Source organism: Elaeis guineensis, chromosome 9 (assembly GCF_000442705.2).
Source record: "Elaeis guineensis isolate ETL-2024a chromosome 9, EG11, whole genome shotgun sequence".
NCBI classification, from domain to species: Eukaryota; Viridiplantae; Streptophyta; class Magnoliopsida; order Arecales; family Arecaceae; genus Elaeis; species Elaeis guineensis.
In genome coordinates, this window is record NC_026001.2 from 15267900 (window position 1) to 15293958 (window position 26059).

Below are 26059 nucleotides of genomic sequence, written 5' to 3' on the forward strand. Positions count from 1 at the left end.
CCCAAAATTTTGCAACCGTTATTGTCCATGTCCATCTTTTCCTGATTTAAATTGCACACAAATATATACGAGAGATACAGAAAAACAAGAAAATGAAAGAGAAAATTTCAAGGGATCTCAAGCCTCTCTGCCTCCCCAGGAGGCTATTTCGGAGGTGAGCCTAGCGGAATTCGATTCTTTTTTCCTTGTTCACAATTCTCGGAGAAATTTGCACACACGAGAACGCCCATTGGAAAAAGATATTTTTTCCCGGTTTTTTCTGTGGTTATAGGCTGAGATTCTCTGTTTTTCCATGGCAGGCTTGTCCCGATCGCGCAATTAAGCACTGGCTTCGACCAAATAACGAGAATTTGACCTCTAATTGATCGTCGTAGTCGTTTTTCTATCAATTTCCCCCCAGAATTTGACAATTCTTCAGTTGACTCCTTGTTTCCATTCGATTTAGAAGGAAAATTTGCTGGGCATTCGTTTTTTTCCTCATAATAATTTGGAAAACCCTAAAACCCGATTACAAGAAACCCTTCTTCTGGCAACCTTATTGGTGAATTTTGTTGCCCTTTTTGGATTTAATGTTGTATACCGGGCTGGATATTTGAAGAAAAAGAAAGAAATAAAAAAAATGGGGATGGTATCGAGGCAGGTGTTGCCTGCTTGTGGTAACCTCTGTTTTCTATGCCCTTCGATGCGGGCGAGGTCAAGGCAGCCTGTTAAACGGTATAAGAAGCTCATTGCTGATAGCTTCCCAAAGACTCCGGTGAATATTTTACACTTTCTAATTTCTATAGATTTTTATGAGCTAAGTAGACATATCTGTATTGATCTAGAACTTAACTGGCATAGTTTATTTAGTTTTTGAAGACCATATAATTTTAATTTTCTTTGTGTTAAGAGTTTGGTCCAATTCTGGAGTTTTTTAAAACTTTTATTTTCTTTCTGTTATGCTAATAGTATTGGATTATAGCTTGGAATCTGATATGAACCATGTTCTTCTCTCTTAGCAGTTGAAGTTGCTATTTGCTTTGGTTGGTTTAGTCTTGAGTAGCTCATGTGTCCAAGGAATCTGGTGTGTTCTGATATGCTTATATTATCACAATTTGATTCTAACTGGTATGACTTAAAGTGCTGGAAGACGTTTGTATCATCAAGAATTTGGCAAATTCTTTTTCTCTTTTCAAGCTGGTTTGAAATATAGCTCATTTAATGGTTTCTGATCTCTCTCATGCAAAGCTACAATTATGTTTTGAGTTAATCTTGAGTTTTCACCTACTGTTAAGATGATCCTATCATGTTGTACCTTGATCAGGATTTTACACTTTGCAACTATGATCTATCTGATTTATGGGTTGTGCTTTCCCTTTATTTGTAAAATTTTTGCTTGAAGAGGAACCTATAATCTACTAGGTATTTGATTCTTATGCATAAGTTGCTTATCTATGATGCCACGCTACACCTGTGTTCCATAAAAAGGCTTCAGTAAATTTCAACTCTTTTACTTGTTTTTAGTTTTGAAGTCTTGAACTTACTAAGTTTAACAAGATATATTTTATTCTGTTCCTGGCTTAAACTATCAGACCCTTTTCACAGCTATTAACTTGCTATCAGACCTTCATATATAATTATTTTGTTTTTGCAGTAAGGAATATCTAGGACCTATGTTAGTATTTCCTGAAAAAAAAAGAATTCCATTCTGTTAGCTTGCAAAATGGTTTAATATGGAAATTTGTCTTAAAGTTCTGCCTTTTGTACACCTTCATTCCTTGTTATACGCGTTGGCTACAATATGTTTCTCATTATAGTGATCATTTTGCTGCTTGACTGTGTACATTGTAGGAGGGAGAACCAAACAACAGGATGATCGGCAAGCTCTGCGAATATGCTTGTAAAAACCCAATGCGTATACCAAAGGTATTCAAAACCTATCATGTTAAATGCCATTTTCATCACATATCAAATTAACATAAACAACAGGATGTGTTACCTCATGGATTTACGGATCTTCTCTGCAAGATTCAAGTCCTCCATCACTAGAAAGAGTCTTAAACGTAAACCATTCCCTTAAATCTATATCTAGATTAATGTATTCAGCTCAAAGTGAAATGTCAAGTTAGAATTTAGAGTTCAACATGGTGTTTGAATAAGACATAGGATTTTCAGTCACAGAAAAATGTAGCACCTATTGATTGCATCTATTTGCTACAATTGGGTAGATTTTGATTATTCATGTGAGCCTTTTCCTAGCTCTGCTGTCTGGGCACTTTGATTTTAGGAGCTTGATGTGAAGCATATTGGCTCAACATATGGGGTGCACTTTCTTGAGTTGTACCAGGTGTTGACAGTATTGGTGCAATACACATTGAAATATTATCGCTTTTAAGTACAATTTTGTACTTTTTATCAGTACATCTATTATACCTAAATCATATGGCATGTAAATAAACATTTTTTGTGGATGATAATGCACTTCTAGTTCTTAAAAGTTACTAAATTTAACTAGTCAACTTGGTCCAATTAGGTAATATATATCCTCATTACATCACATAGTTTTACCATGGATACTTTTTTGTGTCTTATGTACATGTGGTTGTAGTCAGTTATAATTGTATATTTTTGGCTATTTTCTACCTCAGGATGGATTTTTTCATTGTTCGACATATTATTACCATATATTTAGGTTATAAATGAAATATTAACTATAAATTGGAAAAGACAATTTTGCTAATAAGAAATGAAGGCTCAGGTGCCTTCCTAAGTTCAAGTTCAAAGCTTGTTAGAGTTGGAACATTAGAACCAAACAAGGAAAGCTAGGGCTAGATATGTGGCCAAGATGATGGTGCCATTTATCAATGCCTGGAAAATTGTGGCACAATATGCCAAACATTTATTTTTCTTGTGGAAGGATGTCGTATATTAGATGATTAAATCTGAAGGAGGCTTGAAATGCATACCAAAGCAATAACTAAATTATAACTGACAAGAACTATGTCTAAAGGGAATTTGTGGACCTTATAACAAAATAAAAGGGTTAAGTGGAGTATTGAGATTATGTGGACTTCTGGATTATTGTTGGAAGAAAAAAATTATGAATGATCAAAAAGTGAGCACGATTGAAGTCATGCAAGCAGTACTGTTGATTCGCAAGAAAGAGGAAACAATAAGCAACAAGGGTGGTACTGTGGTAGAAACTTAAAACCTGATGCACGGCTTGAGAGCAAGTGTTGCATGGAGCAGCATGGTATTTGAGTTGGTGGGTATGGTTAAGTCACTTAGCAAGAATGGAGGTAATTAGCAAATACTTTTATTAAGGCAGCAGGGAATTATAAATGCTGAAAATGGTAACTGTTCCGGTCTTCCAGACAATAATGTGGATTTGAATCGGAAGGAAAGCACGTGAGAAATAAATGAAAGAGGAGGAGATTAAAATCATGAGGTATGGGATATTGAAGTATAGATGAAGGCAAAATGTGCCTATTCTCTGTTCTCTCTATTGTGTAGCCTCCTATCATGGCCGCATGATGATTGGCCTAAGGAGTTGGGCTACTAGAAGTAGATCATATTGTGCTGTATTGATCATACCAATGTCTCGGTTTGGGTTGTATGTCGTGCCATATTGATCGTAAGGTACCAAACTTGTAAAGTACCAGTATGGTAGCTGATATCGAGTTTGCAGACCTTGGGTAAGAGTCCTAGCAACAACCGTTTGTTGAGTTATGAGGTGCTGAGTGTTGGGATCAAATACCAAATTGATCAAGCCAACATGGTACCATGTAACATGGAGCAGTAGATGGTAATGGCTAGATCATCCTTCCATAAGGATATGGTCCAAGACAAGGTATACAATATGACCACGGTCACCTACAAGTGCGAATTCGACATATAATATGTATGTATGTATGTATGTATGTACATACAAGGACTATACATGAGAGATATAGAGTATGTATCTCTAACAAATAGGGCTGCAAATGGGTCAGGTCGACTCATGATTTGACCTGATCTGTATTTGAAGACTCGTGGATAGGTCAGGTTAAAAAATTGGAACCAATCTAAAAATTGGTTTAGGTCTAGGTCTTGTTACTTTGCGATATGACCTTACATGTATATCACTTAGATGTAATTTGGGTCAAAAAAGAAAGGGGCCCAACCTGACCTAGCTTGATCCAAAAACCTGAATCATATAAATTGCTTTATCCTTCACTCTAAGTATCTTTCCCAATTATTGAATAAACTCTCATCTAAACTAATTCATTTCATTTCATCTCAACAACCACATCTCCTCTCATCTATTTTTAGTTAATTATATTCAAACATTTATATTTATTGTTTGTTTTGGTAGGTTCTTATTTATAATGCCCTCAAGTTTATCAATATAAATTATGTATGTATAAAAAAAATCGTAGTTTGTAAACTTAAGAATGATCAATTACTTAGATGAACTTCAAAGTTTTTGATTGAAAATTTAAGTTGGCTCTTTTTGGTTTCATTAAATTTTTAATGATTTTATATTTAACTATCAATAAATGTAGCAATAAAAGAATAATTAGATGCTTGACTTAAACTGCAATTCATATCCAGTCTGGTCTCACCTTGAACTTGGACATTTAGGGTTGGGTCCAGGTCATACTGGATCCCGACCTGACCCAAATGACTTGCTGGATCTAAATCATTTCCATGGACTCCACCTTACTTGATAAACTAATGGGTCAGGTCTAGGCCCAAAATCATGACCTGAATATGAAATCAGGCCGGTCAAGTTAAATCATATCTCAGTTTGACTCAACCTGTTTGCAGCCGTACTGACAAAATTGATCTAAATTAAAAGTCTCCCATTTCTGGCAACAATAATTTTTGCTTTGGCAATATCAATGCCCTTTCCTATATCATAATTCTAAAGGTTTTCTGACTTCAGAAAGTTGTGATTGCAATGCATGTACATCACATCTAGCTTCTATAGAAACAAATAATCATGCATTATGCATATAGTGATGGGGTGATTTTGGAAGACAAGTGATTGACTAAATGGTCCCAATTGTCATGTAGCATTGGTTCGTTAACAATATAGCCTTTTCATTATAAAATTATTAGTGTTAATTGATGGTTTATTTGAAGTTTTCAGCTACAATCATATGTGGTCAGATTTACCAAAGAAATTTTTGGGTTGGGAAGTGCTTAACCTGCTTAGGATCGGTTCTCGCTTTCTGGAATTTGGAATAATATGCCTATAAATTACTAAGTACGTTAACTTTTTCTCTGTTATGATACTTTTTCTTAGAAATGCATAATACTAATTCTTTATAGGCATTTCAATAAAAAAATATGAGTAAGATCTGTTAGGAGATACATTATGATTAATGTTTTGGGCAAGAGTTCCATTCACACTCTTGAAATATCAATTCAAGAAATTGAGCATCTGTTTGTACGTATAGAATGTTGTACAAAGTTTTGCTAAAGTTTTATTCATTCTTATTGATTGTCATTTTCTGTTGGGTTAGCTATTATGAACTAAACAGGTGATTGAGTTTTGATTTAGAATCGTGTTGAGGTTATTTATGCCTTATCTTTTGAATATTTTTAGAAGGAAAAAAATGTAATATCTGTACCTGAAAGTATCATTGCATATCTGCTGTTAATACAGTAAACTAATATGAAGAGCACTATTCTATTTGTGACTTTCTTTGTGTGTTCAACTGAAGCTTGAGAATCAATGGTAAAACTGAACTCTGTCACTCTTGCTGCTTTCCTTCTCTGCAGATAACTGAGTGCTTGGAGCAGAAATTTTACAAAGCATTGCGGAATGAACACTTTTCTCTGGCAAAAGTAGTGCCATGCATCTACAGGACACTGCTGGCTTCGTGTAAGGAGCAGATGTAAGTTTGATGTATTCTTTTCATGCTGAGCTTCTGCTCGAGAATAAGGTTGTCTTGTCAGGATGTTGAAGTCTATATGTCCTTTCGTCTCACTTGGATTCACTTTGTCTTGAACTCATTGAAATGTTTCTCATGCTTTCATGTGTCATCGTAAATTAATGCAATAATCCTTTTTTGTTTCCAGAAGTACAATAGTTGTTTTCCATCTTTAAAAAGGATAACAATCAAGGTCCGTGGTACTAGAACGGCACTTGTGCCAGTAGGCTGGCGGCATGGTACAATACGCCTCGGTGTTATGCCCTTTTGGCGTGGACCGATAAGGAAACCAGCAAGGGAAGGGAAGAGGAGGAATGAGAGAGAGGAAGAGAGCGAGGGAGGGAGGCAGGGAGGGAGAGAGTGAGAGAGAGCAGTGGAGAGAGAGAGGCAAAGGGAAGGAGAGAGGGAGAAGGAAAGAGAGGAAAAGAGAGAGAGAGCGGTGGTGAGCAATGGCCGCCGGAACAAGGCTGAGGTGTGGGGGCCGAGAGGGAGAAGGAAAGAGAGGAAAAGAGAGAAAAGAGGGAGAGAGAGGGAGAGGGTGGCAGTGAGTGACAACCGTCGGAACAGGGCTGAGAGAGGGAGGAGAGAGGGGTGATAATAAGAAAGTTGTAGTATTAGATGATAAGTGTATAAAAAAATGACTTTGTATTCTTCTTTTGTTTTTTATCCTTACAATGGGGTGGCTTTTGTGCTGTCACCTTGTCATCTTCTGCTTCTTTATATAGGCTCATCAGATTTTTACCTTCTTCTTTCGCTTCACTATCTCAGATGTCCAATACTTAATCTTCATGAGACTTAGATCCTCACATTCATTTCAGGTATAAAAAGGCACTTATAATTATTTAAATGCATTTTGTCTATTCAATGAATATGTACTATTTTAACATTTAATTGGAAAGTGGTCATGCTGGTAATTTGCAAAAAATAATCGCATTAGTTTTGGATTGAATATTCATGCAACTCGATATCCTTCTAGAGTTAGCCAGATGATTATTTAGGTCAATATGATAATAGTGCATCATTAGGATTTAGGGGTAGCCTTTATATTTCCAAGTCTTGTTGACTCGAATGATTGTAGTGCCCATGAATTGTATGAATTTGGTATTTTGCAGCTAAAACGTATTTGTTGCCCAAGTATGGCTACCCAAGAGGGTGGGGGGGGGGGTGAACTAGGTAGTTTGAAAAATTTTAAGTCAAATTAAAGCTCTAAACAATTATGTGCTTCTAACTTAAGTAATTGTACGGTAAGAACAATATATAGTAGCGAAATAAAAACTAAGCTAAACAAGTATTGAAAGCATGTAAATCAAACATAATAGAGCACAATACAAACACATAAATTTATAGTGGTTTAGAGCAATCCGCTCCTACATCCACTCCCCAAGCTCTTCTTGGGAATTCCACTATAATCTCTTGACTACAGTGTGTTTGTTTTTTCGGGCTCACAAACAAATCCAGTTGATTTTTTCGGAGCTCACCAACCACAATGCTACATCGATCGTTTTTCGGGCTCACTATTAATCCTACACCGATAGTTTTCCGGGCTCACTATCAATCCAGTTGATTTTAGCCTTGGTTCACCAACCACAACCATACAATGATTATTTTTTTCGGACTAACAATCAACCTCAAGTTTCTTTCCCCTAAAAAAAATTTGCAAAGAAACAAAAAATACAATTCAGCATAAAACAAAACTAAAAAAAAAAAAAACTCTTTTTGAGCGCGATGAAGAGGCCGAAGGATTGCTCTTTGATGCTTGGCTTTCTCTTCCTTTGATGCTGAGAGAATGTTGAAGATGGTGTTGAAGATAGTTCTTGAATGCCCTCTGAAATCTGTGCTTAAATCTCTCTCTTTTCTCTCTTTTTCTTGGATATTTAATGAAGCTCTCAAACTTGAATGATTTTTTCTTTCAATCCACTTTCCTTCTTTTTCTTTTAATTCTGCACCTTTAAATAGGCTTGACAGAGGTTGGAGAAAGTGTTCTAGCCATTGGAAGGGCTAAAGTAGCCGTTGTGAGACAATGTAGACAAAAAGTTGCAAAATAGAAAACTACCCGTTACAGGTAACTGGGTCAGCTCAGTTTTCTCTGAGTCGGCTCAGTTCCTCACTGGGTCGACTCAGTCTTGAACTGGATCGGCTCAGTGGCATCAGGCTAAAAATACTGCTTCCTGTCTTTTGTTCTTTCTCAGACTGGATCGGCTTAGATTTTCACTGGATCGACTCAGCTGGCGTGGCAAGCGTACCAAATGCTATTTTTCACCTTTTCTTCTCCAAATTTATTTTTAGGCTAGACTTGCCTTCTAAAATTAATTTGATCTTCATTAAAACTATTTAGATTTGAATTACACATAACTTATACTCAAAACTCTTAGTCATTATCAAAATCAATTTTTGGATCAACAGTATTTGTACCTTTTTTTGCTTTTCTTGTAGTTCTGAGATATACATATTTCAATTTTCTACCTGCGCTATTTTAGAGCTCTCCCAAATTGTTTGGGTTATTGGTACCAGCATATTAATAGCTACATAACTTTCACCCAAAAAAGTGAAAGGCGATTGTAACTTAGGCAGTCTAAGGGCATGACAAACCATAGCACAAGGCGATTGTGTTTTCAGTGTTCCATGCTTTTCACCTCTCTGGTGGTATTTGCCTCCCTTATCATCAAAAAAAAAGAAAAAAAAAAGACTTTACTGCTGAAGGTGAGATAATTCAGAGAGGACTGTCCTAATTCTCGAACACATTCTATTGACTTGATTATTTCATAAGCAGTAATATCTACTTTTTAATATATCAATGTTGGATCGGGCGTGTCTACATATTTGTGGCAATTGATACAGAGAGGAAAGCATTATCTATGTTAATCTAGTTTGTGTTCCATCTGTTCAGGTCTTTTAATTGGAGCAGTGTCTACATATTCTTAGGTTATTTGATTTGTCTGATTTCATGAAAGTTAGATTCCAGAGTTAGTTTATTTTAGCTGTGGAGGTATGGTTTTTTATTGGATATAAAATCTTCCAATTACCTTAGTTTTTGAATTTTGTTATCTACTTCGTTCCTTTTAGGCCACTCTTTGCGCCTAGCTTGTTGTCTGTCATAAGAACACTTTTTGATCAAACACGCCAAGATGACATGCGAATTCTGGGTTGTCACACAGTTGTTGACTTTTTAAACAGCCAGGTAAGCTCCATATTTTAATGTATTAACTCTTATCTGGTAATGGTAGTGAGAGAGTTATTTGCAATAGGGAGATCAAGGGGTTCCTGTTGATCACATGGTACAAATGCCAATTTTTTAAGACTTGTTTCATGGCTTGTTCTTGAAATAGAAGGACAGCACGTTTATGTTCAACTTAGAAGGCCTTATACCTAAGCTTTGTCAACTTGGTCAAGAACTAGGAGGAGATGAAAGGGGACTTCGATTGCGTTCTGCAGGATTGCAAGCCCTTGCTTCCATGGTATATCTTCTTGCTAATTTGAGGTGCCTTTTTCTGAGACTTTTATTTTGTCATGTTTACAACATATAGTTGGTACTCGGTAGTTTTACCTGTTGTACAATATCTTCTACATATCCACATAATTTTATTGGGTTACCTGGAGTCTATCTAGGATTACTTCCATCTAATGAGAGGCTAAGGATGGGGCTGGGGAGGCCATTCTCTGCTCTCATGTATACTAATTGAAATGTGGGGTGGATTAATTGATCATGTTGCTAAAAATGAGGACTTTTACATGTATACTCTTAAAAATATCTCTTATTGCATATTTTTCTTCCGAATCATTATTTGCACATATCCCTTAAATCATCATGTACTTGCACAGTTGCATGGATGTCCCTCCCCTTAGATTTTGGGCTAATAACGTTTGCAGGATCTGCACTGTATTGGATATCTTAAAATACAGCATATGATTATAACTGTCCACAATACAGAAGTTGTGAAAGGTGCACTGTGTGCATATTTGTTTCTGTTGACTACTATCTCATATTCTCATTTATATTGTGACATGTTGGGAGTTATATGATACTGTAAACACATCTGATTTCAGTTGATTCTATTCGACTTCCAATTCTTCAAAAGTGTATACTTATGAATTGATTCCTATTGTATTAATATTTTCTTGTTAGTTTGTGGCTTGAAATGGCATGTAGCAGTGTGCATATTTTAATGTTTTTTCAATAGCAATAACATATATATATATATATTTATTTATTTATTTATTTATGAGGATTCACGGTATGTTGTATCTGTAGAGGTGGAGCATGTATTATGATTGATCAAACATTTTGAGTCCTCAGTATGTAAATCTACTCAATGTGATCTGGATTATTGGTAAAAAAAATTTTGTTGTCTTATATATTTTGACAATGTTATATGTCCATGTATTTCCCATGCCAACTTGAGTACAATATCTGAGAGACTGAGACCTCGTTATTACAAGATAAATCTCTTGCAAATTCTTAATTTTCTCAATCTCCTGGATATGTTTTATGTACAGATGTGGTTCATGGGCGAGTATTCCCATATCTCAGTGGACTTCGATGATGTAAGTCTTATTTCCTCTTTTATAGTTCTCCTTTCAAAATCTTGTACCCATTCAGATACTTGTGTTTTAGACCTTTTATTGGCTAAATTTTGATTTATTTCTTATTTTCTAGCAGCAACAGTTATTTATTACAGTTTGCTCACCATCCAGAAGGTGCTGGTGGCTCTTTGCCTTTTCTTTCAAGTAATACAAGCAATAATATTGTACAACAAAAAAGGGGAAACAGCTATATGAATAAAATCCAAGGAGGGTTGTTGTTGGGCTGGGAAGCTGTAGGCATCCACATGCACCCAACATAAAATTAGGAGCTTGGGGCGGTGGGGTCTGGTTTTCAAAAATAAGATTAAGATGAAGGCTACTATTTCAAAATATGAAATCCTCCATCATTCATAACTTTGAAATCCTGGATAGAACCAATATATATAGCTGACATATATTGCCATCCGGCCCATCCCCACAAATTACAGTGACTTATTTCCAATTGCAAATAGAAGACAAATGGGTCATCTCAAGTAGAATCTGTAGAGCTTGAAGCAACCGTGTGAAGCACCAATAAAGAATTAGAAAGAAACCAAGCACTAGTATTATATTTGTAAATCTTTTGCGACAAGCAAAGTCTTATACATATCATTATGTAGTTGATAGATACCAAAACTATTCATTATTGTGTGATCAACTTTACATAATATTTTTAAATTGCATCCTTGTGCCATTGTGCACATGAAACATCCTTGCATGATCTAGGGTTTATTCCCTTCACTCTTGGTAAGGAGAGATTTGCTTATTAAGGAATTACCTAGATTTGCTAGCCTATACATTAGACAGAAAATGATCAGCACCATTTTGTTTATCAATAATGCTAAGGTCCTTTACATCCCTGCTACCTCTGTGGCAACTGAGACAACAGAGGTAGCATTCATGCCTTCTGCACTCCAGCATCATTATCTATTTCATCAATAACAGGTAGGTGGTCTCTTCAAGGATGATCTATCTGGTTTCAGCACTTTCTTTCTTTTTTGTTTTCTTTCTTCTCCACTTAGAATTGGTCTTTGAAGAAGTATTTTTATTATAATAAACCACATCTAAATTTTTTATATCTACAGTGTAAGTCTTCAAAGAAACTTGAAGTGGCTTAACTTGTTAAATATTGAACAAGAACCACTTCATGAAGAAGCAAGATTTGTTTTCACAGCCTCTCTAATCCATACAACTGGTACTTTCTTGGTGTAATATCTCATGCTTATGGGTATCCCCCTTATTTGGCACATCTTGTCATGCTTTTCATTCATGCCGGAACATCATCTGATCCAAATTTAATAAATCAACAACTCACGGCTTGGGGTTCTATACCCTACAAGTCTGTATTCTTGTAGAAAGATATGAGAGTGGTAGTGGTGCGTACCTTTGTATACTGTGTGCTAGTATGTGCCCATCTTGTATCAGTCTTTGACATAGCATGTGGGCAAGCACACATCCTTTGACTTTGCTAGCCTATTACCAACACAAACACAACATGCACTCTTTTTTTGGGTACACAACAAAATGCAGTGCTTTAATCTTGCAATATTCCATTAGGTTGTAAAAGAGAATTTCTCAATTCAATGAGTAATCTATTGTCAGATTTCTTGGTTTTGCCTTATTTTGTCCTCATATTTTGAGCTCAAACTAGAAACACAAAAAATGGTAGCAACAAAAGCAAAGGGAAAAAAGATCAAATTAACGAGATCTGGTTCCACATGTTCGCTGACATATGATATAACTAGTCTGTTATCTAAATATGAACTGGGATATCTCTTAAAGTCCTTCAGGAACAGGAAATCTACTGTATATAGAGTTAGCGGACAAATCAGGATGAGAGAAGGTGAAATCCACTTGATTGTAAGACCTTGATTCCTTGATGGAATGCTTAAAGATTTGCATTCATAAAAAAATCTAACCAATTCATTAAAGTTCATTGTCCTTCTTAAGGGAGAAATGTTTTTCATAGAATTTCTCTGTTCGTTGCTTGACATTTAGGATGGCCTTTAATATTGTTGATTTCCATACTAAATTGTCTGCATTGTTAGCTAAATATGGTCCTTGCAAGATAAAGACTGATAGTTGAAACTTAGGATCTATATTTTGAAAGAGTGCAAAATGGATAAACTTACCATAGGCATCTAAAGCTTCCTAACATGGAACCTTAAAGGAAATATATCATATCATGCATATTGATTATTTAGTTGCAGCATGATATCAAGCCTATTTTGTCAATGAACATCTTTAACCGCAATATTTTGTTTAAGGCTTCATAATCTCTTGATATATTTTATATAATGATTCACTTTTTTTGTAAGAAATTTTATCACATCCTAATTCAGAAGGATTGCCAAACTCAATGCGGATCACTTTGGCTACTACGGATAGGGCTAGATAGGGTCTAGGAACAAAATTAGCCACATTGGAGAGGAAAATCGCATAGCAAACTTCCAGAGGCCATAACTTGATCAAACGACATCCAATATTTTTTTTTTCAAATTGGATAATTTTTCAAGATCTGCGAAGTAGCGCTAACACTTTAAGAGTTTGTAAGGGGCCAAAATTTCATCATTTGGGTCTCAAAATGGATTGGTCTAACATAAAGTTTCCTTTTATGGAAAGGCTTTGATCAGGCGTATCTCCCCATCTAGAAAAAATTTAATGGAGTGATAGAAGACAAAGTTGATGTAGAACTTGAGATCTGCCTCTTGTAGGGTTTTAATTTTTTTCTTGTTTATTTCTATTAATCATGTTTATTTTTAGAAAGCTGGTCCTATTCGAACTAGAAGAGGAATCCAATCCAAAATGTGTAATGGAAGACCTTATTACCATTATAAATGGAGGCTATATACCTTATTTTTGATTCATTAATTGAACATCAAGGAAAGAAAAGAGGATGTAAATCGTACTTTTGTCGATTTTGTCACCTTTTCTAAATTTCTTTTAAGAGATTCGAGTTAAGCAGGTTGAGGAAATTCTTCCTTCTTTCTAATCTGATTAAGTCGGTATTAGATCTTTGATCCTCCACATCTATGGGGGACCTTGATTTATGGTCCAGACATGTGAGCAATACTAGCAGTTATGAGAAGAAATATCCATAATTGAGGTATATTGAAGGATAAAGATGAGTATGGCTGCTAGTACTGCCTCAGTGGATGATGAGATAGAGATACCTCACACAACTAGAGGATAGGATTGCCCAACTCATCAAGATCGTGTCTCGATTGGAGATGCTTTTAATTGAAGCACCAGCAACTTCTATAGCAAAATTGTCTCCAACATTTGGAGACAAGTATCTACCATATAATAAAAAAGAGTGAGGTTGGGAACCATTCCCAAGCAAAGCAAAGTAGTTCAATCACTAGGTAGAGAAGCAAACATTTTTCTATCTTTAGTTCGAATTTAGTAGGTACTAAATCCCCTAAATAGGAGAAGCTCTAATCTAGAAGGATTACCAAACTTGATATGGACAACTTTAGCCATGACAGGTTAGGCTGGATAGGGTCGTGGGGCGAGATCCACTACATCGGAAAGCTGAATCTTTTGCCAAACTTTTAGAAATCATGACTTCATCAAACGGCATCCCATTGAGATGATCTTTTTTTTTTTTTTCAAAATCGTTTCACTTTTCGAGATCTATGAAGTAGCGTTTACCCTTTTAGAGGTTGTAATGGGCTTGAATTCCACTATTTGGGCTCCAAAATGGATTGGTCAAATCCAAGTTTTCTTTTTGAGGAAGACTTTGACTAGGTGTATCTCCTAATTTAGAAAAAAATTGGATTGCTAGAAGGTAAAGTTGGTATGGAAGTCAGTAGAATTTTGATTTTTTTTCCGCATTTATGTCTATTGGTTATGTTTGTTTTTGGAAAGCTAGTCTTATTCGAGCTAGAAGAGAAATCCAATCCAAATTGTGCAAGAAAGGACCTCACTATTATTATAGATAGAGGCTATGTACCTTAATTTTGATTCATCAATGAATGAAAAGGAAATATGAACCCTGCTTTCACCAATTTTTCCACCCTTTTTAAAATTTCTTATTCCAGTCAAACGGATTGAGGGAATTTTTCCTTCTTCCTGATTGGATCAAATTTTACCATATCCTTGGAACACTACAGTCATGTTAATTGCATGTTTACCAGTTCTTTTTACCTTTCTTTGTCTAAATCCTCATTCCCAACCTTCTAAGGATTCTCCATTTTTATGTTTAATTCTTTATTGGCCCCATCCTCCAAAAAACCACTAATTCCTATTGCATTGGCAAAGGGCAAATCCCACTATTGCAGCCAAAGTGAAGCAATTTCATGCCTCATACATCAAGCTGCATTTTACCTATGGAAAGTTCAATTACATCAAAATTTGGGACATTATATAGATGCATTGACCCCTTCAACTCACTCCACAATATCATCCAATAACCTTTTGATGCCATCTATATTCCAAATTAGGTGACGTCACCTCCATCCATTGATCCCCATCGCCTCTATCATTTTCTCCTATTGCATATGAACATATTTATCTAGCTGAAATGATCTCCTAAGTGAATTGTCTCTTTACTCTTCATCATCTTTTGTTGGTTTGGGCTGTGATCGAAGGGAAGGAAGGGGATAAATAAGGGTTCATGGTGGAAGGCTTAGCTATGGGGATTTTTAGGGTTTGTCAACTAGACTTTTGCAGCAAGAAGAAGGGAAGGGTGTAATTGTGAAAACAAAAAATAAGAGAAGAATAAAGAAGTTGAAGGAGAAGGAGAGGAGAATAAAAAAAAGTGAACTCACTTCAAAGGGCCTCAAACTTGACTTTGCATCATACAAAGGAAGCTCAAATGAAAAGAAGGCTAATTTCTTACATTAAAATTACATGAGAATCCTAGAGCAGACCAGCAATCATTTATATATGAACTAAAAGCGGCTTGTGACCAAAGTGTGTGTATAGTTAAAGCTAATTACAATTCAGCCCTTCATGCCCAAATAAACGTAAAATAAGGCATTTACTGCTTCATATCCAAGAAAGTGGCATAATTGCCGAGCAAAACAGCAGAAAATAAAATAAAATAGTAGAAAGTTGCATGGGCCCGACTAATAACTGAAATAATAAAACTAGTCCATGGAATATCCTAATTAGCTCTCCACCCATCCTTTTGCAAGCCACAAATTTTTTTGGTGATGCTAACAATTAGAATAAGTAGGCTTGCAACTGGCCTGGTTGGGCCTTGGTGAGCATGACCTAGAACGGACTTGGTTTTCTTTTAGGTCATGATTTTAGAGCTAAACCATCAACCTGCTGACCCGTCAGGCTGGGTGAGATCTATGAAAAATATTTGCAGATACACTAGATCATTTGGGCTGCATTGGGCCAAGCATGATCCAAACCCAACCTGATGCATTCAGGTTGAGGCCAGGTTATGTCTATGTTAAGGTCTTGTGCAAGATAAGAAAGTAAACTATTCATTATACGTTTAGAAGGAAAATTAATAATGACATGGATAACTAGAAAGAATTAAAAGAAGTATTAAAGTAGATTTCTACCGCTAACATTGTTGACAAGAACACAGTTCAGTTTTAATTGAGTCTTCAACCAACAAATAGATAGCCTTAATACCCATCCTATAAACCTAACTATGACGACGAGTATGAATGATAAAGAATTTAAGAAATTTAAGGTCATGAATTTTTGGGTTGAGTTGGATCATGCAGGCCGGGTTGAGTCACCTAATGTTTGACCATTTCAGACTTGTTTAGTGCATGTGGATCAGGTTAGGTCCAAGTTGAGGAAGAAAATGTATCTATTTTTTCAAAAGGATCCCCTTGTTTACTGACTAGTTGAGCCTGAAAGCTTAAGCTGTTAAGGGATGACTTTGAAAAGTGTATCAGACTTGACAGCCCCCTCATGGGGGACTAAAATGGGGGCAAGACGAGAAAATGATACTTGGGACAGGTGCAAGACGCCAGTTCTCTCTTCAGCTGGTGGTGCATCCTTGGGATATCCTGGCATTCAGGAACTGCAATTCTTTCTTTTACTTTTCATTCTTGTTACTGTACCAACTCAAGGTCGGACTGAGAAGGGCCCCACTACCATGGATTTAAACCATGCAGCTACTCATGTCCATTCTTTAGAGTAATGTATTTTGATCTCCCAATGCTGCTCACTCAAAAAAAAATTTACTGGAGGCTATTCACTGTTCAGGATATTTGATTTTCCCAATGCTATGGTCTGCATTCCAACATCTGATTTCTGGTTTCCTTGAGCAAGCTTTTGACTGCCTTAGCAAGCGAGCCTTCCTATGTTTAAGGAAACCACTTTGGCACGAATAGAGATCCTTATTTATGTAACTAGCCCTTGTCATCCCAGACTTGTCCATACTAATTACTCTGAATCCTGATTAGCACTTACCTCAATAATCATCTCTATTTCCTGCTATTTAAATCTCCCTTCTCCATTTCCAAACATTTTAGTAGGTAACATCTAGCAGAAAACAAATACCCTTCACCTGAGATTACACTCCCAATCCCCCTACCACTCTCATCAATCCCATTCTCTTACTGATCGTTGATTACTAATCATGAAGCAGAAGTGTCAAGAATTCATCTCCACACTAGTATTAAATTGTTTAAAACAAGAATGAGGGGAAAGCAGCAGTAAATTTGGATAATAGAACCTATAACTGCTGTGGTGTAGATCTCAGCAGCAGCTAACTAGCTTACGAGTCAAATTGGTATTTGCACATTCAATGATGAATCAGGCATTCCAAATGACAGAAACAAATTATTTAATTTGTTCTAATTAAGAATTCTTCATCCATCTCTCTCTCTCTCTCTCTCTCTCTCTCTCTCTCTGTTTTGTTTGCACATGTATTCTCCTGGTGTTTCTGTTGCTAAAATAAGAGCTTTTGTAGTGTTGTACTTTATGTTCTTAGATCTCCTGTTACTTCTTCCAGTTCATTATGCATTTTTTTTTTAAAAAAAAAACCTTTGTCATGATAAATGAGCAGTAGGTTGATGGTTTTGCTTTATAGATGTAACTGTTTTTCTTATTTCATTTTGTCTTTGATTGGTAATAGATAGTCTCAGTGACCCTCGATAATTTTGAAGTTCATCATGATAACTTCAAGCAAGTCTTGCAATATGGTCCCCCCCAAAATTCTTCAGTGCAGGAAGTTCTGAGAACCGAGAATGCTATTTTGGTCTTACAGAGTTCTCTGAAGAAGGTTTCTTCATTACGAGTCCGCAACAAAGCTGAACCAGATGAGCCAATGTGAGAAGTCATATTAATATCTTTTATTCTCAATTGTTCGTTGATTTTATTCCATAATTTCTATTGCGTTCATTTCTAAACAGAGATGCCTCAAAAAATCCAGCATACTGGTCAAAAATTTGCTTGCATAATATGGCCAAGATAGCCAAGGAGGCAACAACTGTGAGGCGTGTTTTAGAGCCCCTGTTTCGTAATTTAGACAGTGGGAATAAATGGTCACTTCAAGGAATTGCTTGGCCTGTTTTATCTGAAATACAGGTTGTCATGGAAAAGTCAGGTAAAGGGAAATCTGATTACTCTATGTTTTATTTATTGAGGAATAGGTCGTAACATGATCATATTGTTATGCAAGGATTTATAAGGTTTTGTTTTATGTTCAGGAGAAAATAGCCATCTTCTGCTGTCTATTTTGGTCAAGCATTTAGATCACAAGAATGTTGTCAAGAAGCCTGATATGCAGATCAGCATTGTTAAAGTTATTACTAATCTTGCGCAGCATGCAAGGTCACAAGCATCCGTAGCTATAAGTACTGCAATAACAGATTTATTGAGACATTTGCGCAAATGTATGCAATGTTCCGTTGAAGGTTCAAACCTGGTTGATGATGTTAAAAAATGGAACTCTGCTTTCTATTCTGCATTAGAAGAGTGCCTCGTACAGTTATTGAATAAGGTTATTGTTATAACTTCTTGGTTCTTACTATTGTTCTGAACTCAGACAAACATCCCTATGTAGTTTTTCATTTTGAGAGTTTAATTTTTTTTATGCTAATCTGGGAAATCTTTCCTCGACATGCTGACCAAGTTTTGGTTGATCTTTCATTTTTTTTGGTTTTCCATTAATTTTTGATCTAGCCAATTCATTACCTAAGAAGACTTTCATCGGCCAGATTTAGGAATTTTCTCCCATTTTTTGCATTATTTTACATGGATAATGATGATGTTATCTTGGATCAGCAGGTGGGGGATGTTGGACCTATACTTGATATGATGGCTACAGTGCTGGAGAATATGTCAACTACTGCTGCTATCGCCAGAATAACAGTTTCTTCTATCTGTCGTGCTGCACAGATAGCAGCTTCTATCCCTAACGTATCTTATCACAAGAAGGTTAGTTTATTCATTTCTTTTTCCAGTATTTTCTCTGCGTATAGAACTATATGATGATATTTCTAGCACTCGATGTTGGTAGCTGAGTTTGTCAATCAAATTTGTCATGCAGGCTTTCCCAGAAGCTTTATTTCACCAATTGCTCATACTGATGACCCACCCAGATCATGAAACACGTGTTGGCTCCCATCGTGTGTTTTCTGCTGTTCTTGCAGCCTCGGTTGTTACTTCTTGGCCATTTCCATTCATACCATTTTTGTCGAAGGAGGGATACGATCCACAGAGTACACTTTTGGTATCTCTCTCAGGTTTCTCCTCTACAGGGGCCATCTTGGAGAAGATGGGGAAGAATGGTTGTTGTTCCATCCAGAACTTGTACTCTGGAAGGAGTCATACATCAGATGCTGGAGTAGAAGGAATGAAAGAGGAAGAATGCCAACTAGTGAATGGTGATATAAAGCGGTATGCAGTTCATCCATCTCGCAGTGAGCAGCACAGCATCAAACTTGCTCCCTCATGTGCAGTTTTTGGTGGAAGGGTTGTTAGTGAATCTGAAAAGGAAGTACGGACTGCTTATTTTATTATGTGCATGTGACTGTCTTAGTTCTCATTTTAACATGTGACTACCTTGTCATTAATTTTCTGCCCCATAGTTATATCATCCATGCTTGTCCTTCAGGAGATGACATCTTTGAGGTTGAGTAGTCACCAAGTAGATCTTCTGCTATCGTCAATCTGGGCACAGGCAACACTAGAAGAGAACACTCCTGCAAATTATGAAGCAATGGCACAAAGTTTCAATCTCACTTTATTGTTTTCACGCAAAAAAGTAAGTTCATGGTGAACAACTTGCCAGAGTTGTGCTAGCAGAGAATAGCAATGAGCTTTTATATCTTGTTGGACATTTCTAGTTTATGAAAAACTTTCTACTGATTGAAGTATATTAGCATAATTTCTCAAGCTATCAATATTATTAAGTAAAACCTCTTTAAGCTATTAGGTTTTCTGAATTGTTTACATCTCAAATAGTGGGAGAGATTTTCCATTTATGATTGCCAATTATAGTTGACTCTGAAATCTTAAACTGCCACTATCTCCATAGTTTCTATTCCATTTATGATTGCCAATTATAGTTGACTTGGAAATCTTAAACTGCCACTATCTTCATAATTTCTATTGGCTTTATTTGGTTTAATGGTTCGATGTTTCTGGGACAGACCTCTAGTCATGTGGCTCTAGTTCGCTGTTTTCAGTTAGCATTTTCTCTGAGGAGCATCTCTCTGGACAAAGAAAGTAAGTCCTTTTATCATGATACTACATTTTCATTCTCAAAGACCATCATTAAGTGAAAATGTTTCTTAAAAAGTTGCTGACAATTGTTGTCTACTGGAACCAGGTACTGTATTCCCAGCATTTCTGATATAATATGTGCATGACATTTCTGTTACAGAACGTTTTTTAGGGTTCTGTATTTGTTGAGAATATCCTGTGACCTTTTTACTTTCTATAGATATTGTGCAATTAAATTATATTCTTCTCCTTGTTATGTTTCCCATATATAGACATAGCCACAAGGGATCTTGCTAATTTACACATGTAACTGCATGGCAAAGTGAACCTTTTGCGTTGTTTAGTGAAATGTCTTAAAACTATAAACTCTAGAATTATGCAACATACTCTTATAAGTACAAATAATTGCGAAGGACTTCTATGACATTTATAATAATATTCTTGAAGCTATGTTGATTCAACTGAATCTATTGTCTAAGCTTGGTAATAATTGTTAAGAATTGGTTTCATGTTCGCACAAATGCATTTTTTCATTTTCTTCTTAGAACTTGTTTGGTTCACGGGAAGAATTTTTCTTCTCAGGAAGTAACTTTCCAAGAAGTAGCTTCCTGAAAAGTTATTTCCTGCGAATAGGATTTTGGCATGTTTGGTTGACCGTGAAAAAGTGACTTATTGCAGAGTAGCTTATGTTTGGTTGAGCACCAATTTTTCTGAAAAAATTATGTAAAATACTTATTATACTCTTAGTAAATATATGACCATATCTTTTTTTTTGCTTATAAATTTTATATAAATATTAATGTTATATTAATATTAATATTAATATAATATTAATATATTATAATATAATATTAGACTATAATAATTTATTGTGTTAATATAATACTAATATATATTAATATAATATTAATATTTTAATATAATAAATTTATTAATATAGATTAAATATAATATTAAATATAATATTATATTAATATAAATATTATATTAATATTAATAAAAATATTATATTAGTATAAATATTAAAATTATATTAAAATATGATAAATATTATAATATTAATATTATATTCATATAAATATTATGATAATATTAATATAATATTATGTCACTATTTAGTATTTTATCCTAATCATCCATTGATATTTTGTAAAATCTTAGCCGTGGATCTAAAGGGATATTTTGAAAAAAAAAATGTAGCACAACTTTCTATCCCATGGGAAGTGCCAAAGCCCACCTCCCTTGTGGGTTTCCACTTTCCATGAAATATAGGAAGTGACTTTCTATGGGAAGAGCCTTTTCCACTTTTTCTCCTCTTAAAACTCCAACTAAACAAGAGGCCCCTTCTCCACTTCCCAGAAAGTGCCTCTTCTGCCCTCCACTTCCCGTCAACCAAACGAGTCCTTAAGCTTTTTGATTACATATAGGATGCAACCTAATATTCAAATCATTTTGTAGCCTGTGCTAGCACTCATCCATGCTTCAAGCTTGCTTTACTCTGTCATAGGCTAGTTGTAAATTTTCACTCGTAGTACTCATTGCCTGTTATATCTCTAATTGATGTTGCAATTTGCACTCTGGTTGGTTTGGATTCATGATGAATGCCTCAAAGTATGTATGTTTCGAGCATGACATCCTCATGTTATATACTATGAAGGTTGTTTACAGCCATCTCGAAGAAGGTCTCTGCATACATTGGCATCGTCTATGCTAATCTTTTCAGCAAAAGCAGGCGATCTTCCACAACTGATTCCTGTTGTAAAAGCGCTGATCTCAGATAAAGTGGTTTGTAGCTTAGTAACCTGTTGAACTGTTTATGCTTTGAATCATTGATATGTTCAAAAATATAATTTGTTTTTTTTCCTAGTCAATTCCCCTTCATGGGATTCATAGATGCAGATTGCTTGACAGGTTGATCCTTTTCTTCATCTGGTTGAAGATAGCATGCTGCAAGCCAATTATGTTGCATCTTCTGTTGGGAAGCCAATCTTTGGATCGGAGGAGGATGAAATTGCTGCTTTGAAGTTTCTTGCAGCAATAGATGTTGATGACGTGCAACTAAAAAAAACTGTGATATTCCACTTAGTGAATAAGTTTGAAGAATTACCAGAGGTAATTTTTGTGTGTACATCCGTGCAATAATATGATGACATGTTCACAGTAAGACATTGCACGTTCATCATCAAGATCCTACCAATTCCCCCCCCCCTTCCCAAATAGGAAAAATAAGAGAAAAAAACGCACACAAAACCCCCAACCAAGCGACTGGAAGGAAAACAAAAAGAACTCTAACAGGTTTGAAATTCATGTGCAGAACGAATTATTAAGCATCAAAGAGCAGCTCTTACAGGGGTTTTCACCAGATGATGCCTTTCCACTTGGATTTCCATTGTTTGCAGAGACACCAAATCCATGTTCACCGTTTGCTCAGAAGGAATGTCAAACATTTGATGAGGTCCATTCTCTCAGTATTCAAACTATAATTTATGATTTATATTGTTGAGATATGGTTTTGAGCATATCTGAGGTTCTCTTTCAGCTCTGGCCTCCTGATGTCTTGGAAGATGAGGATCCAATTTCTGAAACATGTGGGAGTCGGTCAGAGTGCAGATTATCAGAGTCTACTAATGATCATGATATCCTTGGTGTCAATCAATTAATGGAATCTGTAAGTCACTTTTTTGAAACCACCAGTCAATATATTGAAGTGTTTCTAATCTCTGACATTAACCAACAAGTCTGGGATCATTTTGGCTTTATATTATCTCATATATTAGGATAATTTAATATACGGTTCTATGAACACATGTACAATCATGCATGCATCCATCAGATGCAATACAGAAATGAGTGTTTGACTCATTTTCTCTTTATCCTTTGTAGAGAAGCAATTACATGTGAAATTTGATTAGTTCCTTTTAAGATGTGAATTAGTAAAGCACCATGGTGTACATTGTATATAGATGTAGATATGACTGCATAATAAAGCAAAGATCCAGGTGTGAGTGAATGTTGCATCCTTGGACTTACATTATTTCCCTTTCATAAAAAATGAATTTCACATTCCTTGAAGACACAAATCTAAAATAATAACTAGTCGAGGGCTAAATGTGCTTGTAAAAGGTTTTTGCACTCCAAAAGATTTTGGAGGCGATGCTGCAGACCTTTGTATTCTCATTCATTGGTTAAATTTATATCACACATTTTCAGAATACAACCTCAATCTTATTAGCTTTATGAAGGTTATCACTGTTTCCTGAACTTAATCTCTAAATGATTTTCTCAACTTTTTTTTTGACATTCATTTAACCTAGATAAAAAGCTGGTTATATATTAATATCTCAGGACATCTGCGTTAAGTTTCAATCGAGTTGTGGTGGGCAAGAATCATTTTTAAAGTATTGATTTGACTTGTTTAATTAGATTGTAAGTTGAGCTGAGCCGACACTCCATGCAGGTCCTCGATACAGCACGGCAAGTTGCTGACTTACCATTTTTGACTATTCCTGTGCCATATGACCAAATGAAGAGCCAGTGTGAAGCACTTGTGATGGGAAAACAACAGAAGATGTCGGTGCTTCTAAGCTTCAAGCATCAGCAGGAAGGCTCAGAAATGGAATCATCAAAAGAGAATGAGTATGGTTCTGTACTTCCACCAGAGGCAAGTAAAAAGTTAACATTTCCCAGAGCTCACTTCGCATACTTTGTATCAAATTCTGTCAAAAACATCTTAGAGCACATTGCTTCTAACTCAACTCCTTGATCACTTTCAACAGAGAGTGCATTACCCTGTGGAGAACATTCAGTGCTATGATTCAACCACCAGTGAGTTTGAAAACTCGGTTCGGTTGCCACCTTCAAGCCCATATGACAAATTCTTGATAGCTGCTGGATGCTAAAGAGGTCCTTGACATGGTACATGCGTGGAATTAACGTTAGTCATGCAGTCTTGAATGCCTCAAATGATAGTCCTTGTCTTTTGTCGTCCATTCTTTTTCATGTACATGATGAATGGGGGGAAAGTTTGATGCTGCCCCTTCTGATAGTGTCCCTTGCAAACATTCTTCTGTGTTGCTCTCTAAGCATTTTTTGGATGTTAATAAAACCATGTTAATAAGGAAGTCAAATGTGAAATGTGTCGATTTAAAAGGTACAAGTGGAAAATGTACAAACAAAGAATGTTTATACCATTTTAAGGTGAAAAGGTGCTGATACATGTACAAAACTCACGTACAGATTTATGGATGCTGCTAAGTCAGGACAGAGGCTTGCTCAAGCTCAGTTTTTTAAACCTCCTAAGCCTTGCTACTTGGCTGGAAATTAAGTGAACATTGGCCATGATGGGTTCATGGGACAGTTGTAGAATTGCAGACTATGGGTAGTAAAATCCATGAACAACTCATACATGACAATTTGAGAAGTTAGAAAGAGCACCATTTAAAGTTCATTTGTTTTAACGTGTGCACTTCCAAGCATGGTTCCATGGAAGCTCGTATTATGCCCTTTTAGCCGCTATGGAGGTTAGTTTATATGGATTTGGAAATTTGTTCTAATTGTGCTGTTGCTTGACCTATCAGGCCTTACCTTTAATTGGTTAGAGCCACCAATTCTCTCGTAACCCACTGGACTCCCAAGATTGCCATCATTTCGACCCAATTTACCACATCAAAATCCCCTGCTTTAATGTGTTAAATTTGCATATGATTCAGGGATGGTAATGAGTTGGGTTAGGTAAATGATCAAATAAGTCATACTCAATCGTAGATCCATTTGCAATCAAGTTGAAATGACAAATTTATATCCAGCCCACGAAATGAATCCACACGCGCATGCGGCGTGCATGCATGGGCACAAACATGCGCATGCACACACATGCACCTATGCACATCCACACATGCATGCATGCACACATACCTAAGCACATGCATACACACACATGTGCACGCACGTAGGATCTATCGGATTCATAATTCATTAGATATTTTTTATAAATGTCAACTTCGTATTGTGAGTTAACTTTTTGCTCTCTCATCGTGGTATCTTTCCGTTTACAAAACCACAATTGTGACCCATGTTTATAGGAAATCGAGGATTATGAGCGTGTGGTGGTCTCATGTTCTTTTGCTACTACATCCCGGCAGCATTTTGCTGGTGTATGTCGACGGCAATCGTATCCTTCTTTCCACGAGCTACGAGTGTTGTTTTCACGCTTTTCTCTGGAAGCTCTCTGGTTGCTGCATAAGTGCTGTTGAAGGCTACTGTCCATAATACGGAATCATCTCCTCCATTCAATCGTGAGGTATTGTCCACTTTGAAGCAGGGTTCGGGCCTCTGACCCGGTATCATCCGCCCCTCACGGTTTTGCTCCGCAAAAGATGCCTCACGTGAGAGAGGGAAAACTCATACTAATAAGCAGTAGACTCTCTTGAATGTATCCGATATGGGACTTCGGGCTTGATGCCTCCGATGCCCACCCGCAACAGCCCCCCAGCAAGGGAGCGTACGGCTGCAGGTAGAGGATGGGTTCCCACAGATGGCGCCATCTGTTGAGGACTACTGTCCATAGTACAGAATCATCTCCTCCATCCAATCGTGAGGTATTGTCCGTTTTGGAGCGGGGCCCGGACCTCTGACCCGGTATCACCCGTCTCTCACGGTTTTGCCCCGTAAAAAATGCCTCACGTAGGAGAGGGAGAACTCATACTAATAAGCAGTAGGCTCTCTTGAATATATCCGGTATGAAATTTTTGAGCTTGATGCCTCCGATGTCTATCCTGCAACAAGTGCTTTCTTCTGTCATGATTTATACTTCCACCGTCTGGTTCCTCTTTTATAAAGCCCTCTTCAGGTTATTCTATAGTTTGTTGTTGTACATCTTAATCTGTATCATATTTCACTGCTCACTTTTCTTGGTCCTGATACAGTTTCTTTCATTCTCTCTATGTATCTTG

General features: G+C 36.3%; 1 protein-coding gene across 1 annotated transcript; it reads left to right on the forward strand.

The window, feature by feature from the left end:
- Window positions 1-24235, forward strand: LOC105051451 (protein SEMI-ROLLED LEAF 2). Its single transcript, XM_073243875.1, has 20 exons — window positions 1-154; window positions 300-754; window positions 1831-1905; window positions 5749-5864; window positions 8964-9078; window positions 9227-9355; window positions 10395-10442; window positions 17515-17708; window positions 17792-17985; window positions 18089-18381; window positions 18669-18818; window positions 18931-19380; window positions 19498-19647; window positions 20036-20111; window positions 21766-21893; window positions 22020-22220; window positions 22423-22563; window positions 22648-22776; window positions 23566-23773; window positions 23889-24235. The coding sequence occupies exons 2-20, from the start codon at window positions 620-622 to the stop codon at window positions 24005-24007; spliced, it is 3051 nt and encodes a 1016-aa protein (XP_073099976.1). The 5' UTR covers window positions 1-154; window positions 300-619; the 3' UTR covers window positions 24008-24235.
- Window positions 24236-26059: the final 1824 nt, after the last annotated feature.